The sequence below is a fragment of the Bos mutus genome, chromosome 5, assembly GCF_027580195.1.
Source record: "Bos mutus isolate GX-2022 chromosome 5, NWIPB_WYAK_1.1, whole genome shotgun sequence".
Lineage (NCBI taxonomy): Eukaryota > Metazoa > Chordata > Mammalia > Artiodactyla > Bovidae > Bos > Bos mutus.
The window spans coordinates 44,552,390-44,570,805 of NC_091621.1; the positions used below are offsets into that span (position 1 = coordinate 44,552,390).

The following is an 18,416-nucleotide window of genomic DNA, read 5'->3' on the forward strand; positions in this document are numbered from 1 at the left end:
TTGGGCACCAAATCTTAACTCTTGTGAAACTAGAAGGTTGCCCAGTGAAGTTTGGAAGAGGCAGGTTTAGTATCCCTAAACAGGACAATGTGCCACCCTAAACTGATGAAACTTACCATCCCCAAGGAGTATATGTGTATGTGTGTACACACACACACACACACACGTATAAGCCAAAAATCATAGATGCTGTAGCTTTAAAATATCACGAACCTTCATGTACCAGGACGAATGTGGGTGTTCTGCGGCTGCCTCTTACCTTCTGAGCTTGGTGCCTCCACCTTGCCCCCCCACACCCTCCCTGCTGGTGATGTGGGCTGAAGGGCAGTGAGTTTAGCCACTTGGTTCTTGGGAATTTCTAGTTGTTGGGACAACAGCCTTGACTGAGTGTCCTCCAGAGTATGCCATGGGCAGGAGAGAGGGTTCTGCGTGGGGCTGTCTTTGCTCAGACCCAGCGTTTTAGTGGCTCCATAATATGCAGCGAGACAGAGTCTGCCCAAGTCGGGACTTGTCAGCCTTCCTCCAAACACAGCCTCGCTCCCAAATTAAATTTGCTTTGATATTCTACCACAGACCACCTTCTCATCATACTTTGAAAACATGTTCAAATCCTGCCATAATGTCTTTAGTTCAGGTTTGACTAGCTTGTTCATATCAAAATGCTATGCTAGTGAGAGTTTCACTCTGACCACTTTTCACCTGCTTTTGTGCCTCCTCTGTGACTGGGTTTCCTAATTGTGTTATTTCTGACGCTTTGGTCAGGAACACGGAGTGTGTTAGGTATGTGCTGTTTGTGTACATGTGTGTAGGCTGATTTCACCTGATGAGTCACTGTGAAACATTATAAATGGCTGTTATCAGTAGTCCAGATTGAGTTTTTCAAAGAAATCAAAAGCTAAATTTGTGATTTAGTGTACTAGAAAAGTTTTAGTAAATTCAGATTTTTTTTTTTTTTTTTGGCCATGCCACGTGGCTTGCTGGAGCTTAGTTCCCTGACCAGGGATTAAACCTGGGCCCATGGCAGTGAAGTGCAGAGTCCTAGCCACTGGATTGCCAGAGAATCCCATAATTCAGATGTTTTTATACGTTTATGATCACTTCGTTTCAATGAAAAATGAATATTAACAGAAGACGATTTAGAGACCAGTCTTTCTTGGGTCTTCCCTGATGGTCCAGTGGTTAAGAGTCTGCCTTGCAATACAGGGGATGTGGGTTCGATCCCTGGTTGGGGAACTAAGATGGCACATGCCACGGGGCAACTAAGCCCACCAGTAAATAAAAAAATGTTAAAAAAAATGGTTAAGACTAGTCTTTCTTTAAAGTTCAGGAAAAGGTATGTGGAATTAAAGCAGAACTTCCCAGTGTTGAATCAGTGATCCAAGCAATGTGAATTTAAAAACAAACTAGATTCAGATTTCAGCTGGAGGATTTTGGAGCTTATCTGGTTCAGCCCCTTCTTTCTGGTTAGTGATGAGGAAAATGATGTTCAGGAAGGTTAAAATGAGTTGCCCAAAACCACGCAACTAGTTACTGGCAGAGCTGAGACTCAAACAGCAGTTCCTTGCTGTGGTCTTGCTGTAACCTGGCACTTCCTAATTAGTGGTTAGAGAGACATGTCGTACGTGAATGTGTTTACTTGAGTTTTACACTGAAGGGAGTGATTAAAATTTATTGAATATCTATTTGCTTCGCATTTTTTAAGTCTCATTATTGTTCAGTTGCTATGTCCTACTCTTTGCAACCCCCGTGAACTGCAGCATCCCTGTCCTTCACCATCTCCCAGAGTTTGCTCACACTCATGTCCATTGAGTCGGTGAAGCCATCCAACCATCTCATCCTCTGTCACCCCCTTCTCCTCCTGCACTCAATCTTTCCCAGCCTCAGGATCTTTTCCACTGAGTTGGCTCGTAAATCTCTTATTTCATGTAATTCTTACATAGTCCTGTGAGGTAATTAACAGCCCCACTTTTCAGATTAGGCAGCTGGGGTGCAGAAAGGTTACTGACTCGTTCAAGGTCATGTGACTGATAGAGCTGGTGTTTAAGCCCCGGGTCTGTGTGACCTGCTCCTGCCAGGTTCCCCTGCTGTGGCTCTGGAGAGAGTAACAGAAACCTCACAGGGGCGTGGGCAGTGGTGATGGCTATCTCAAAAATACCCTTTTCAGACTTCTCACTCCCTTGGTATAAAGTAGACCTGTACACAGATGTAGGCAGCCTTCTCAGAGGACCAACAGCACTCGGCAGATGTGGGCTGATCTTCAAACCGTCTCTGTCACATATATGGTATTTTCTGGCTGGGTTGCCGAGGCCCAGATAGAGTCAGGGACTTGCCCAATCCCTTATCACAAAGCCGCATGGCCCCGCTCCCAGTTCCGTTCTTCGTCCCGTCTAGCATAGATTTCACCACTTTTGTTCTTTCCTGTCTTACACCAAGATTGTTTAAGTACTTCCCAAAAATAATGAGCCACGTGTGGGTGTGCTCGTCCTCCAGGATGAATCACTGTGAAAGAGGCCGTGAACCAGGGAAAGGGGAGCGCATGTCTGGGAGCAGGGGCTCTGCTTCCCCGGCTGCTAATTGACAGATTCCGAAGGGAGCTGCTTTTCCAGAGGCGGCCGCGGGTCTGGCCTGCGTGTCCCACTGTGCTCAGAATAGCCCTCTGGGAGTCGTTCACTTTCCCTTCTGGCTTCCGAAAATAGCCCCGAGACTGTGCTCATCCCCAGCCGGCCGTTGGGGCGCGTGTGTTGAGAGGTGTGCATGCCACGGGGACCCCTTTTGTGCCTGAATGTCCCCATTGACAGAGAGAGGAATGGGCGTTCGCGCTCGCTGATGAGTAGGCAGGACTCCAGCGTGAGTCAAAGGGGTTTGGGCTGAGTGTTCTGAGAGTTGCAGAAGTAAATTTCAGTCAGCAAGAAGAATGACATTTAGAAGGAATTTACTTTTAAAATTCCTTTTGTGTTTGGGATCCTAGTCTAAAGGGTACCTGCTTTAAACTTCCTGCCTTTAAAATACAACACTCCCCAAGCCCTTCAGCAGAGAGCTGCGTGTCTTGGAATTTCTCCCAGAAGAAAGGGCTCTGATCAAACGCTGTGGGGGGACAAAAAAGAATCCCGCAGGCCGTGAGGTGAAGATCCACGCTGTCCGAGAACCTGTCCGAGGTTGCTCTCCTTTATTTCCTTGGTGGGGATGGTGAGGAGCGTGTCGTTTACAGAAAGCCTGCCGGAGTGGGGAGTTGGACCCAGAGATATTTCTATTCTGTCTTTGGATTTGAAAGGCCAGGAGATGCCTTTCAGTGTTTTAGAAGAAGAGACAAAGATAGACTGTTTACAGCCGAAAGGGGTGAGTTACAACAGGATAGTTTTTCACGGGACTGGTCATAAATGACTCTTCTCCAGGGGCCGAAGTTTGAATATGTTCCCTCTTGGTATCCAGATAGTATGCGTGTAGTGTCCAGCCCGGGACTCGGGTCCCCCTTCCACTTGCATCCCTGATGGGTGAGTGCTGTGTGCAGCCCCGTGAGCCCCAGCCTCAGGACCCTGGTGGGTCGAGCCACTCTTCTACCCATCCCCAGAGGTCAGGGCTGGGTTAGGCTCCTGGGAGGCAGTGCTGGGGAGAACCAGCTGCTGCTGTCTGTGCTATTCCTGTTAGATGGATAAATAAAGGATTTCAGATTCCAGGACTGCTGAACTGACTTTCAGAGGCACCAAATTCATTTACAGTAGTTTCCTGTCAACAGTGCACACTTAGGGATAATACACACCCAGCCAAACTTGTTAGTCCCAGAGGTGATTGCGTATACTATCTATTTGAGGGGGGGGATATATATATATATATATCACTTTTTAAGTGATGATACCCAAGGCCCTTTCAGAGTGGGTTAGATTTATTGAGTACTTTGTATACGTTGGCTTCCCAGGTGGCACTAGTGGTAAAGAACCTGCTTGCCAGCACAGGAGACATAAGAAACGCAGGTTCAGTCCCTGGATTGGGAAGATCTGGAAAAGGGCATGGCAACCCACTCCAGTATTCTTGCTTGAGAAATCCCATGGACAGGGGAGCCTGGTGGGCTACAGTCCACAGGGTTGCAAAGAGTCACACACTGCTAAAGTGACATAGCATGCATCCATTCTGTGCATTACCTTATTTAATCCTCACAGTGACTGTGTGAAGTAGGCACTAATATTACTCTCTTTGGAGGGTGTTCTTTTTGCCCCTCTTGAAAGGGGTACCTGCTGGGAACGAAAGGGAGGAGGAGGTTGTTGGACCAGTCAGGGGAAGCTTATCAAAGGAAGTGACGTTTAAGCTGAATTTTAAAGAACTTGTAAGAATTAGCCAGGAAGAAACCATTGCAGCAAAACCCTGTGTGAGAGAGCACGCACACTGCATTCAGGAAGCTGTAGGCGTTTCTGGTGCAGAGCAGGGAGATGGGGTTGAAGATGGCTCGAGGAAGCGGTGGTGCTGGAAGGAGTGTGTGGGGGAGGGGCCCTCTTGTCTCCCAGGGGACCGTGCTTTGCTCTTATCTTTAGGCATCAAAATTCAAAGGAAAACCCTTTTCCTAGCCACAAGACAGTTTTTTAAAGTAAGTCTAAGTCTAAAGCAGCCCTCCTCCTCCCAGTGGTCAATGGTAAAGAATCCACCTGCCGATGAAAGAGACACGGGTTCAATCCCTGGGTCAGGAAGATTCCCTGGAGAAGGAAATGGCAACCCACTCCAGTATTCTTGCCTGGGAAATCCCAGAGAGAGGAGTCTGGCAGACTACAGTCCATGGGGTCACAAAGTCAGACACAACCTAGCTACTAAACAACAACAACATACAACAGTCTAAAGCAGAGTCAAAAAGGTAGTTTCTTTGTTTCTTGAAGACATAAACTAGAGAAATTAGAGGAAAACGGGGGGGATGGGGTGTGGCGGAGCAAAAAGCCTTGTCTGTGATCTGAATAGACAGGTGAAAAGGTTGGGCTTCCCCTGACGACGTCATCTCTGGCCCCATCCCTGTAAAAAGCACCTTGTTTTGGAACCGCGAGTGTGCTAGGGGATTGTATTCTAACTCCAGAGGAGGACCTAGGCTAAGACCTCACACTGACGTCAGTGTCCACTTCCAAATCCCCCACAGCTCTGTTGTGTGCGTGCACCAGCTGCCTCCAAGCCAACTACACGTGTGAGACGGATGGGGCCTGCATGGTCTCCATTTTCAACCTGGACGGGATGGAGCACCACGTGCGCACCTGCATCCCCAAAGTGGAGCTGGTCCCGGCCGGGAAGCCCTTCTACTGCCTGAGCTCCGAGGACTTGCGCAACACACACTGCTGCTACACTGACTTCTGCAACAAGATCGACCTGAGGGTGCCCAGCGGTGAGTGGACACCCTTGTTGGACTATTGGCTCGTCGTGGAGGTAGGGCACCCCTGTCATTTCACCCTTCTCTACTATGCCCCCGCCCCTTTGTTGGAGGCTAGGTGAAGGCGCCTTTTGGATGCTCCCTGAGGTGACGTGGGAGGGCGTTCCTCCCAATTCTGGTCTGTAGATCCCAGGAAAGGGGGAGAGACTTGTCGAGTGCGCCACAGAGGGGAAAGCCACGTTTTAGGTCGTGGCTGAGGAGCCATTAGCAGCTGGTGGGGAGTGGGAGAGCCAGCCAGAGATCCCCATGGGAGGGTCTGGGGTGATCCTGGAGGAGGCAGCCCATAAGCCATGTGATGGTGATGGCAAAATGGGGAGAGGGACTCGAGGCGGGAAGGATGGCGCTCTAAGCTGGGGAGTGGTAGACACCAGCCTTCACGGGTCCGCCACTTAAAGAGGTGTGACTGGGGAGATCTGAGGAGGCGGGGAGAGACCGAGTTGAGCTTTAAGAGGACGTCACAATGGAGGAGCAGAACCTGGTGTGTGCCTGGGGCATGGGGGTGGGAAGACACCATGAAACGCTGTGAAATGACCGAGCAGGCTGCAGCGGGTACCATAACTAGAGAGGCTGGCATGTGAGAGCGTCCAGACAGATCCACCAGCCCAGTGAGGCTAAAGAGCGGGGAGAGGAAGGGGGCATCTCCACCTGGATGGAGGAGCCGGGAGAGGGCAGCCTTGGCGGTCCCACGTTCTCACTCTCTTCTTGCCCTCTCCTCTCTCACCTGCCCCAGGTCACCTCAAGGAGCCTGAGCACCCCTCCATGTGGGGGCCCGTGGAGCTGGTGGGCATTATTGCCGGCCCAGTGTTCCTCCTCTTTCTCATCATCATCATTGTTTTCCTCGTCATTAACTATCATCAGCGTGTCTATCACAACCGCCAGAGGCTGGACATGGAGGACCCCTCGTGTGAGATGTGTCTCTCCAAGGACAAGACGCTCCAGGACCTGGTCTATGACCTCTCCACGTCAGGGTCTGGCTCAGGTACCGCCTCTTCAGGCCTCGTACCGGCCGTTAGCCTTCCTTGCTGCCTCCCAGCACGATGGAACGTTCAGGAAGAAGGCTGGCCATGTGCTTTCAGAATCCCCTTTCTTTGGGAGTCTTGACACGTAATAAGATGATGGGGTTCCCAGAAAATCTCTCATTCTCTGGAATTCCAGGGATGAGCTGCAAAACTCTCCCTTCCAGAGTCCCTGCCTCTCTTCAAGTCTTGTAACCATGCAGCTATTAAAATTCACCTGGTTCCACCTGAGCAGCAGAGTGCTCAATGTCAGGGCCCCTTTGGAGAAACTGGAGTGTGCCGGGTTCCTGTGAGGTGGTGGCAGCTAATCATTGATCTGTGAGCAACCGCAAGGGGAGTTTGAGGACACCGAGTAAGGCCAGAGAGCTGGAGTTGGGTAAATCATTGACTCGTACCAGTTGCCCAAGGGTTTATGTGGCAGTTGAAAGAAAAGCAGCCAGGGCTTCCAGCATGGCGTCAGCACCACTTCCGGAGCTGCCTGTCGGTGACCGAGCCTTTCTTAGGTGGACCTCGACGTGAGGCTAGAACTTAGGGTAAGGGCCGTTGGGTGGTTCCGGTCTCAGGGTAGAGCTGAGCTAGCTAGTAGATGTGGCTGTGAGTACATAGCAGTCTTTTTAGGAAGATAAATAATTATTTTAGTGACAGTGGTATTCTGTCCCTATGGGGGAGAATGTGGATACAAAGGCCGCTGTTGCCATTCTAACTCAGACTTACAGGCTCGCGTCCGTGAGAGTCCCACGTGTGTTGGTATATGTTTTTTCAGCCCGTGACAGACTCTTCTGTGGGGAAATTACGCCATCAGTCATGGCCAGACATCCCTTCTTGAGCACAGGAATACTTTGAGCTCTGACATGTTCTGAATTTCCGTGGTTTTGCCTTTATTAAGCTCTGCAGTAGAAAGTGCCAAGATGATGGATATATTTAAAAGCTGCATATTTTTAGGAAGAGAGAAAATATATGGCTTGTTCTTTGCTGAAAGAGGGTAGGGCAGTGGTTAGGACTGACTGGCTCTGTGACTTGATTTGCTGCTGGAGGAGGGTCGCTCAGGTTTTCTGGAGTCTTTTTTTAAGATCGGGATTAGCCAAGTCTAGGGCAGGTCCGGGGTGGTTACTCTGTCATCTGCAGTGAAATGATGAGTAACTGTTTCTCTCTGGTTGGTTTAGTCCACTCTTAATTCAGAATATGCAAAGCTTCCAAGGTGCTGGGGTTTTAATCCTGTGGCCTTAAAGTAATAAGTCCTTGCTGCTTGTGTAACTTTCAGTTCACACTAACAAGTGTGTGTTGAGCATCCTGTGGGTGATACAGGGTAAACAAGATGAGCAAGAGGCCGAGCCGGGACTGGATAGAAGAGATTGTGGGGAAGGATCTCACAGAGGAGGTTGTGTTTGAAGGGGTCCTGCGTTGGAAGTTTTGAGAGTGGGAAGAGGGCAGGACACGTTCCAGGCCACTGGAAAACCCTCGAGCGAGAGGACAAAAAGACACAAATGTTCACTGAGTGTTCAGGGAATGATGCAGAGGCCGGCTTGTTGTCCAGGCCCTGGTGGGAAAACGCCTGGGCTGTGCTTTGTCTGGTGAGGGGAGAGGCAGCTACCGAAGGCTGTCGTGTGAGAAAGTGTGTGCCCATGTTTTCCTGCGGAAAGAACGCTGGCAGTGGTGTGGAGGGTGAGTTCATCCGTCTTGCAGCCCCCTGTTAGGGAGGGCAGGGTGAGGCTGGCTATGCGGGGAGTGTGGGGCAAGCCAGGTCAGAGGGGAGGCAGAGAGACCCATGGAAGTCTTCCAGAGGCGGTCAGAACAGGTCAGGAGGGCCGGGAGAAGAGGGGGCCAGATTGAGAAGCATTTGGCGGCTCTGTGCTGTGGGAGTTACAGGCATAGACTTTGGAGTCAGTCTTACGTGCTTTGCCATTTACAGCTTGTGTGAATTCCAGTAAATAACTTAACCTTCCCCTTTGAGGCTTAGTTTTCTCATTTGTAAAATGGGCACAATAATAATACCTACCTTATGGGTGGTTGTGAGGAAATGAGGTCATTTATGCAAGTGCCTCATGCATAGTAAACATGCAGTAAACAGCTTGGGGGTTGATAACACTGATTTGTTCAGTCGAGGAGAGGGAGAGAGTAAGTCAGTCACGATGGTGGAGCTGACTGGAGAGGGAGGGAGACACTCCTTGCATGGATCAAATGAGGTGATAAATGAGTCCTATAAAGACAGTGAAATTAATCTGAGAACCAGCCTGGACAGTCGTCCCCCCACCCCCAGTCCTGCTGCATCTGGAGCTCTTGTGAGCAGAACCGTGATCCCTTTGGAGAGCGGTGGGAACTTGGTGTGCCCTGAGCTCGGGTTGGCTTTCATGGGTCACGCAGCACTGCCCTCTAGTGGCCACTGAGCAGAGCAGCCAGAGGCGCTCCGCTCACTCAACCCCTTGACTTTGCTCTTCCACATAAAGCGGCTGTGGGTGGCTTGGCCCACGGGAGGCTGGCTGAAGAGTTAGTAAATCCGGTTAGACAGTTATATTCAGATCTGTCGTCCATACTAGCTGGAAAGAGAACCCGCGTAGATGAGGAGCAGCTAATCACATGCATTTCCCCGTCTGGGCTCCCGAGCTCTCCGTGGTCAGTGGACCACCGTAGCATGGAGGCACTGTGGGAAGGAAGGGCTTCTCCAGTGTGGCCGTGAGAGTGGGAGTTGCAAAGTTCAGCAAATGTATACAATGTCGGCTTTCTTTCCCTTCTTTGGTCCCCAGGGTTACCCCTTTTTGTCCAGCGCACAGTGGCCCGGACCATCGTTCTACAGGAAATTATTGGCAAGGGCCGGTTTGGAGAAGTGTGGCGCGGCCGCTGGCGGGGCGGTGATGTGGCTGTGAAAATATTCTCTTCTCGGGAGGAACGGTCTTGGTTCCGGGAAGCAGAGATATACCAGACAGTCATGCTTCGCCATGAGAACATCCTCGGGTTCATCGCCGCTGACAATAAAGGTAAAGGGCTGGGCTCACAGACAAGGCATCCCGGAGCCCACCCCAGGCTCGCTGGAGGGACGGCCAGGCCCGAACAGCCACGAGACGGCACGGTTGTGTTGCCTTCGCAGTTGCTCCCCGTAGAACGAGAGCAAGAGTAAGGCAGTGGTTTTCAAACTTTGCCTCTACGAAAAGCTTGTACTGAAATCCAGGTTATTAAGCAAGTAAACAAGCAGTTATTAAACAGGTAAATAAGCCCTCATGCTACCTGCTCACTCTCCCTTCTGTGATACCCCAAACCCACCTCCAGGGTAGTCCCTAGAGGAGCTTCAGTAAACTTATGTTGAAAACAACTGGAAGGAAGAAGGGAAGCTTCAACCCCTGCAAGGAAAGAACAGCCCCAGGAAAGCCTGTGGCCCACACTCCTTGGCACAGCAGCATCACACACGTTGTTGCAGTGGAGCAGGTGCCCCAGAGCCACAGCCTGCCTCCCCCCGCTGCCCCACCGCGGCCTTCAAGCTCAGCTTTTGATCCACTTATATCTGAGGGTCCTTGTTTCCTCCTCTCTCCTCCGCTGGTTTTGCTCTAGTTTTTTGAGTCTCTCTCATGTGCCCAGGCATGTACTCATTTTTAAGAGCCTCACTGACTAGCAAAAGAGAAAAGTAAAATAATGTTTGATTATAGGAAGTAATCAAACAACAGGTATTCTGGTGAGCGCAAAATGGGGGTGAGATGGGGGTCACGGAGATCATACCTGGGCTTGGGTGAGACACAGGTGGCAGGGAGCTGGTCAGAAAGAAAAACCAATGAAAAGAGAAGTCCAAACATGTGCAGAGGGGTAATGTCTTTGGGAAGCTGCAGGTGACTCAGAACATTCCAGCCAAAGACATGGGTGGAAAGGTGGCGGAGGCCAGGTTATGGGGAGCCATTTTGAGGGGATTGTATTTTATTTTAGAGAGTGGGTAGTAATTGACATTTCATTCGTCGATTCAGTAATATTCATTGGCTACTGTCTGGTCCTGGGGTCATCACACATAAGACCAAGGCACAGTTCCTGCCTGTGCCTAGGAGGGGAGGACAGCCGGCACCTGGGCAGGCAGCGCACTTAAGACAGAAAGACCATGGGTGGTGCTGTTTGCATTTTAGAAGAGTGTCTCTGGCAGTCAGGACACAGTTCGCTCCGTGGTCCAGCAATTTTAGAAGTCACTGCTGGCAGAGGCTACGGAAGATGCTAAGTGTTTGTTTTTCTATCCTAAATCAGCAGGCTGCTTGTTTCTCACATTGCTGTGGGGGTTGTAGAAGCCTCAGCTGCCCCCAGACTGGAGAGCCTTGACCTCTCACGCAAGGGAGGAGAGAATTCTTTGCTCCTTCTGAGTAAGCTTGGTGCTTTTTAAAACAGATTTACCTTTTGATGATTAGTTTAAATCTGACATGTATTTTAAAGGCTCAAAAAGACATCTTCCCTTTTAACTTGTACGCAGGGTCCTCTGGACCTCAGGGGTGTGTTTGATGGACCCCTTGCTCTTAATCAAAGAAGCAAAGTTGGTGCTTTCCCAGGAACCACTCCCTGTATTGATTTTGGCAGCTTGTGTGAGTAGGATCTGGCTGTTGAAACCCACATCAGGGCCAGGGGAGGAGAAAGAGCAGACTCCTTTGTTCTTGTCTTTTTAGCATGATATGTATAGTGTAGGGCCCTAGAACTAGGGCCAGCCTGGAATTTGGGAGATCTCAATCCAATTTCCAGTCTTCATATTGACAGTAGCACAAGCTCATTAGATTACCAGCTTTGGTTTTCCTTTCTCTCCCTCCCTCCCTCCTTCCCCCTGTACACTGCACACCCCCCGCCCCTTGGATGAAAGTGTGTGCTCACTGCCTCCCATTGCTCTTCCGAGGCTAAGATGATAAGATGATAAGATTCCTCTCTGGAATCCTTGGAAAGTGTCCTCTTCATGTATTGAAAAGCATTTTTGGCCCGGAACACAGTAATGCACAAAGGAGCTCTTTCCTCCTCTCACGGAGAGCTCATAGCCTGGTAAGAGCGGTGGACTTCAGAGAAGCGCTACAGATGGGCCTGGTGCTGGGATTGGGCTGTGCTCGAAGGGTCTTGGAGCACAGAGGAGGGCCTGCGAAGCCTTCCTCCTTGATGGGGAGGACACAGCCAGTCACGGTTTTGATGAGCAGGTCTTGTCAGGATCAGAAGCAAAAGAAACAGATGCCCCTGTTACTTCCCCTGAGCACGTGCTCCCTCTTCTGAAGGCCTCACATTTCACATTTGGAATAGGGGAGGCATGGTTCAGAATCCTACAGCCCCCTGCCGGAAGGGAGCAGGTCTAACCAAGACAAGCTGTTCTTCTTATCTTCCTGGAGCCCAAAGCTGTGGACGGCTGTAGATGACAAAGGCACCGAGGGGCCACAGGAGGTGTGGGGCGAGGAGCAGGGACTCGGGGGTCACGGGGGGTTTGCGTGGTACATACACTCTTCCTCGCCGACCTTGCCCTTTATGATGGTAGTTGTGCCTTTTCTGGAACTCCTCTGTGGTCCTCCGCAGATAACGGCACCTGGACACAGCTGTGGCTCGTGTCGGACTATCACGAGCATGGCTCCCTGTTTGACTATCTGAACCGGTACACGGTGACCATCGAGGGGATGATCAAGCTGGCCTTGTCTGCCGCCAGCGGGCTAGCACACCTGCACATGGAGATCGTGGGCACCCAAGGTGAGTGGGGCTGCTGAGCAAGCGTCCTGTCCGCGTCGAGGAGCTCCTGTGCACTGAGCGAGCCGGAGCTGGGCCTTAGGAATGGGGGTCTGGTCTAAGGGAGAGGGGTTTGAGCTTCACTTGAGCAAGAATGAGAGGTGCCTCTGCCTTTAGAGTGATTCATGGGGTCACAAAGAGTCGGACACGACTGAGCGACTGAACTGAACTGAACTGAACTGAGGGACTTCTGTGGGAAATGTTGATTGTTTGTTCCCCATGTCCTGGCGTGGTTGGTGGTTGGGAAGCTGGTGTTAACTGAGAGATCGTCTCAGATGCCCACAGTTCACAGGAAAATGAAGGGACTGAGAAGATGGATTGAACCACTGTGCCGAGATTCAGTTTAGTGAGCACACACGCTCATCGTTGGGTCACCTGGATGGTTAGACACTGGGTCTACTATCTGGCAGGGTTCTCCTGGAGGAACACTACCTCGGGAGTCCCTGCTTGTTGACTGACTCAGCCTTTCTCGAGCTCCCAGGTCTTGGCAGGTGGTACGTTGCTTCCTGGTGCATGGTCAGTGGGGCAGGAGCTCTTTCTGTCTGTGATCAAAAACCAGCCATGAGAGTTTGACACTATCCCTAGACTCTGCAGAGAAAGTGGTGGTTCTTACCTCCCCTGTTTGGTTCTGAGAACCTAGCCAGTGCAGCAGCTTTTTCTCAAGTCCTCGACTATGCTGTACAGGAGTATATGAGTTCAGGGAAGGTGAACAGGAACAGCATTCATAAAGTAATAGTAGCTAATCCGCATGCCTTTCTAAGCGCTTGGCTCACCTACATTAATATGTGTAACTTTCACAGCATTCCCATCAAGTACTGGTGTTTGGGCTTCCCCGGTGGTGCTCGTGGTAAAGAGCCTGCCTGCCAACGCAGGAGACATCAGAGACGTGGGTTCAGTCCCCGGGTCGGCAGGATCCCCTGGAGGAAGGCGTGGCAGCCCACTCCAGAATGCTCGCCTGGAGAACCCCAGGGACAGAGGAGCCTGGTGGGCTGCAGTCCGTAGTGTCCCAAAGAGTCGGACGCGACTGAAGCCACTCGGCACGCACGCACACACTGGTGTTTACTCTCATTTTATGGATGAGGTGGCCAATGTATAGACAGATTAAGTTGCATTTACAGGGTTACTGGGTTAGTGGGGGGCAAAACCAGAACTGAAACCCACATATCCGGCTGTAGAGACTATGCTTTAAACGCTTTTGCTGTCTTTCTCTAAAGATCCCTGTTTTTCTCCTTCACCAGGGAAACCTGGAATTGCTCATCGAGACTTAAAGTCAAAGAACATCCTGGTGAAGAAAAATGGCATGTGCGCCATCGCAGACCTGGGTTTGGCTGTCCGTCACGATGCGGTCACAGACACCATTGACATTGCCCCTAACCAGAGGGTGGGAACTAAACGGTAGGAAGGCCCAGGGCCTGTGCCCTTGCCCGACACTTGTACTGAGTAGCCCATGTGTGCCCTTGTCCGTGTGCGCGGGAGGAGTGTGGTCTCAGACAGCTGGCGGTTGCACTGAAGTCCTGCCCCCACACTGGAGAGCCACATGGTTGCGTGGAGCAGATCCAAGTGCCAGCAGCATACCTCCATAGCCCCGTATGCCCACAGGCACGGGCGCATTGGGCAGGTGAGGCAGCAGAGAAAGGGAGCTTGGAGCAAGGTTTGGAAGGGGAACGGGCGCCAGGCTTGGCTAGCGGGAAGGGAGAGTGCAGTCTGAAGGGGTGGCCTGTGCAGGACCCCGGAGGAGGCAGAGCGCATGTTTTGCTTGGGGTGTAGAGAGCAGTTTCACCTAGCAAGAGCAGAGGTGCTCCAGTGTAGAAAGTAAGGGGCCCCCTTCAGGACTGTGGGGCCTCCCTCCTGCTTCATGGAAAAGGAAAGTAAGAAATAAGGGACTTCCTGGTGGTCCCGGGGCTAAGACTCCACGTTCCATGCAGGGGGCCCAGGTTTGATCCCTGGTCGGGGAGCTAGATCCCACATGCTGCAACTAAGAGCGCGTGCCATACAAAGATCAGAGATCCTGTGCACCTCAGCAAGACCCGGCATAGCCTAATAAGTAACTAAATACTTAGGAAAAGAACTAAGGGACAGGGACTCCCCTACTGGTCCAGTGATTAGGAATCTGCCCTTCATTGCAGGTGGCACAGGTTTGATCGCTGATCGGGGAACTAAGACCCCACATGCTGTGTGGCTTGGCAAAAAATTTAAAAAAAGGAATGAATGAATGCAAAACATGGGAGTTCGCAGTGAGAAGAATCCGTCACTTCCTCCCCCCGAAGGGGCAGTCTTTGGTGACGGCTTTCCCACATTCAGGGGGCCCTTGAACCAGTGCTTTGAGTCAGGAGAGAAGTCATTGTTTTCCACGAATGACCACATTTCCTTTGCTGTTGCAGATACATGGCCCCCGAAGTGCTCGATGAAACCATCAACATGAAGCACTTCGACTCCTTTAAATGTGCTGATATCTATGCCCTCGGTCTTGTGTACTGGGAGATTGCTCGAAGATGCAACTCTGGAGGTACCTTTCTTCCTGCCTTCCCTGCTCCTTCCTCCCAGTCCAGAGTGCCAGGCCACCTGAGAGCCTGGGTTTTGACTGCAGCCTCCTTTCTTTACACAGCTTGTCAGATGCCTCATGCTAGCACGCGTCACATGTAGGATTCTCATCCAAGAGGAGGGAGGGGACCTAGGAGCAGCAGTTGCTAAGAGTGTGTTTACTCTTGTTTTATGTTGTGGTGACCATTCCAGAGGCTCATTTGGCTTTTTTTTTTTTTTAAACACACTGTCTTTAGTGGTCTGTTGAGGTTGGGAAAGCCCTGGGCAGGAATAGCACAGGACTAATGCAGGGCTCTCCTTCACACAGAAGGCAGGGCATTCTGACACACTGGCTCTCAAGCCATGTACCTGGGGAACGTGGGGTTTTATTGACAATGGTGATTTCTCAATTCATAGGAGAAAGCTTACTAGCACATAGAATTTTTCTTCTGTAATATTTTCTTAAATCTTTGGCATTTGCAACTGCTTGACCATGTCAGAACCCAGTGAAAAGCAGTATCGGATTTGGCAGAAAACACTGTTTATTATCAGCTTAGTACATTAGAATTTTACAGTGAGTTCCAAGTATTCTGTCACAAGATCAAGTTCAAGAGTCAGTAGAACCCTGTCCTCAGCCATTTATCTTTGATGTAAGAGATTCCAGATCAGTGGAAGTGAATTAAATTAATGAAAAAGAACTGGTGGGTGTGCCAGCAGAGCCCTTTCTGTGTTGTACTGCCTTTTTCCTTCTATGACGTGTTTGGTAAGGTCCGAATCATAGGGAGGCATCTAGGTATTGTACATCTTAAATTTTGATCATGCTATACAAATAAAACAGATCAAGATATATCTAGCCACACAGATTTTAAACTGTGAACAAGTTAAATTTTTCTTTTCCCATACCATCCAGAAATTGGGGTTAAGTATTTAATAATTGTACTAAGATTTATTCACCACTTGCTATGTATAAACTCACTTAATCTTTACTGCAAACCTATGAAGTGGGTACTGTTCATTGTCACCATTTTGTAGATGAAGAAGATGAGTCACAGGTTAGGTGATTTGTCCAGAGTCACACTGCTAATAAACTAGGATCCAGACCTTGCAGACTGAGGCCAGAGATGACGCTAACTGCATCTTAGCTAATTACCAAGTCAGACTCCATTGAAAATCTGTCCCATCAGCTCAGGACAGTAGAATTTTTCTGGAAAAAAGGCATGAGAAAGTTACATTTGATTTTTTTAAATACTAATAACTTTTTATTATGGAAAATATTTCCATTTGTAGCTGTAGAAGGTAAAAGACTTCAAAACTGTTATTACACTGTAAAAACCAACAGTAATTCTTTTTTTTAAATTGTTTAGCTATTTTGGTGCGTTTACTGGCTGTTTCTCTTTCAGTTAGTTTGTTAATTGGGCTGTGTCAGGTCTTAGTCGTGGCACCCAGGGTCTTCACTGTGTCATGTGGGATCTTTCCTTGCAGTGCTCAGACTCTAATTGTGGCTCACACGCTTAGTTACTTCGAGGCATCTGGGATCTTAGTTCCCCCACCAGGGATCGAACCCAAGTCCCCTGCATTGCAGGACAGATTCTTAACCACGGGACCACAGGGGAGGTCCCAGTTGTTCTTAATATCATTTAACATTAGTTAGTATTGAGATTTCCTCAGTTGTCTCCTAATTTTTTTAAAAGCAGCTTGATAAATGTCTATCCACTGCAGTTGATTGGTATACCTCTTAAGTCTCTTATGATGTACAGCTTACCACTCCATTTTTTTTTTCTTCTGCAGTTTTTAAAGTTGGAGAATCCAGGTCCTTTGTCCTGTAAGATTTTCCTGTGTAGATTTTCCTGACTGCTTCTTTATGGAGTTTATACATTCTGCCGTTTCTGTGAATTTCCTATGGGAATTACATCTAAAGACTAGAATCATTTTTCCCCAAAAATCCTTCCGTTAAAGGCACATATAATGGTGGTTATTTCTCTTTTTGTGATAACAGCCATCGTTGATCATTGTCCAAATTCAGATTTATCAGAGGTTGAAAAGTGCCAGCATTACAATTCTGTCAAACTTCTCATATTAGCTAGATTTTTAATTAAAGAGAAACTTCCCCTTATTGTCTCTTTGGTTACAGAGATGTTTAATTTGAAAAGGAAAGGCAGGAAAAACACTTGATTCTTTCCATTTATTTACCATTTTTCAAAATAATGAGTTTATTCTCTATCATCCTACAAAGGTGACTGAAGTTTTGGTTTGTTTCTTCTTAGTGTCATCATGAACTGATGATCTAAAATATTTGTTTCCATTGATGTTATAAGTCTTACTATTGCTTAAATATTCTCATCTTTGGCCAGTTGGGAGCTTTTCAAGGTGGTACTTTCTGACATGACCTTAGTAGTCTTTGATAGTTTCCTTGCTTTTTGTTATGGAAAAGATGTTCCTGGCTAATCCTGTGTATCTTTTGTCCCATACCTAGCACTGACCAAGCTTTCCAAGGGTCCCCAGTTCCTCTTAGTGGGAGGCCGGGTTTACTGATCATGACATGAGTATTGTCACTGGCTTTTGAGTAATCCCTTCCTTCTTTTGATAACTCTGGTGGATATTTTCTTTTCTCCTAGGGGTCCATGAAGAATATCAGCTGCCATATTATGACCTAGTGCCCTCTGACCCTTCCATCGAGGAGATGCGGAAGGTTGTATGTGACCAGAAGCTCCGTCCCAACATCCCCAACTGGTGGCAGAGTTACGAGGTAGGAAGCTGCCCTGTCTCCTGTGCTTTTCTATCTGCCCTATTTCTCTACCTTAGAGAAGGGTTTCCCAAAATTGGGGCCAACCCCAGGGCTACTACCTGTGTAATAAGTTATTATATTACTATTACATGCTTTATATACTAAGCCATTGTCTTGGACACTGTAGGGTCCCCTTTGGAACCTAGAAGAAGAAAGGCTTGGTCCCAAGACACAGATCAGAGACAAAAAGTCTTGAGTGGGGCTGTTAGACCTGTCCAACTAGAAAAATGGTTTTGGAGCCATAGTGGGTGAGCTGAGCTCTATGGAAGAGTTCAGAAGCATCATCCACAGAGGGTCAGCAAATGAGAGGTGGACCCAGTGAGAAAACAGGTCTGAGGGAGGTGGCTTTCTGAAAACTTGAAAGCGAGGAGGGTGCAGAGGGTTTGGATTTGGGGTTAGTGGTGGATGAAGTGGGAAGGGGACGACATTCAGTGGAAATAATAGATGCGAGGACAAATTTATGCTCTAGATTCCTAATAAACCTGGGGTTGTGGGCTGCTAGAGTCTTTGGGGGCGTGGGATTTGCTTAGCTAGTGCTCCTGGGCCCTCTTTTCACTGGTGGCTCTGCTTTAAGGCGTGTCACCACTAGAGGGCAGCTCTGCATTAAGGACGAGCATGACAGAGCAGCATTTTCCAAAGTATTCCTTGGAACCTCAGGGCCTGTTTACTTCAGAGGGTGAGGGAATCAGAGAGCCAGTCTCTAGCTGCCCCCCACACTCCGTCTTCAGTCAGGACTCTTCGTGGGTTGGGACTCCGCTTGGCAAAACAGGTCCCACTGCTGAAAGGAATCGAAAACACTGGCCTGGGGCAGCAGTCAGGGAGCTCTGTAGCCTCCACCGGTGACTCTCCAGATCCACCCCTCGCCTGTCCGCATGGCCGCCTGTGTTATCCAGGCCCTGGCTGCAAACTGCTGCCTCTGACAGTCAAGACCTTCTTTTGGGGGCTGCCTCCTCCCCTTCCTCCTCTGCTGTGTCTCTGTGGGTGAACGTGGGGTCAC

The 18,416-nt window shown here is 49.3% G+C and overlaps 1 protein-coding gene across 2 annotated transcripts in view; it reads left to right on the forward strand.

Moving 5' to 3' along the window:
* ACVR1B (activin A receptor type 1B) overlaps positions 1-18,416 on the forward strand; it is a 33,783-nt gene that overhangs the window by 11,920 nt on the left and 3,447 nt on the right. Inside the window, exons 2-8 of one of the 2 annotated variants that reach the window (XM_070370825.1) lie at positions 5,111-5,350; positions 6,126-6,374; positions 9,153-9,383; positions 11,911-12,078; positions 13,353-13,509; positions 14,496-14,620; positions 17,250-17,380. In XM_070370825.1, coding sequence (XP_070226926.1) covers positions 5,111-5,350; positions 6,126-6,374; positions 9,153-9,383; positions 11,911-12,078; positions 13,353-13,509; positions 14,496-14,620; positions 17,250-17,380 — 1,301 coding nt within the window. Of the gene's footprint in view, positions 1-5,110; positions 5,392-6,125; positions 6,375-9,152; positions 9,384-11,910; positions 12,079-13,352; positions 13,510-14,495; positions 14,621-17,249; positions 17,381-18,416 lie in introns of those variants that run through there. The other variant, XM_070370826.1, reaches the window with a different exon arrangement.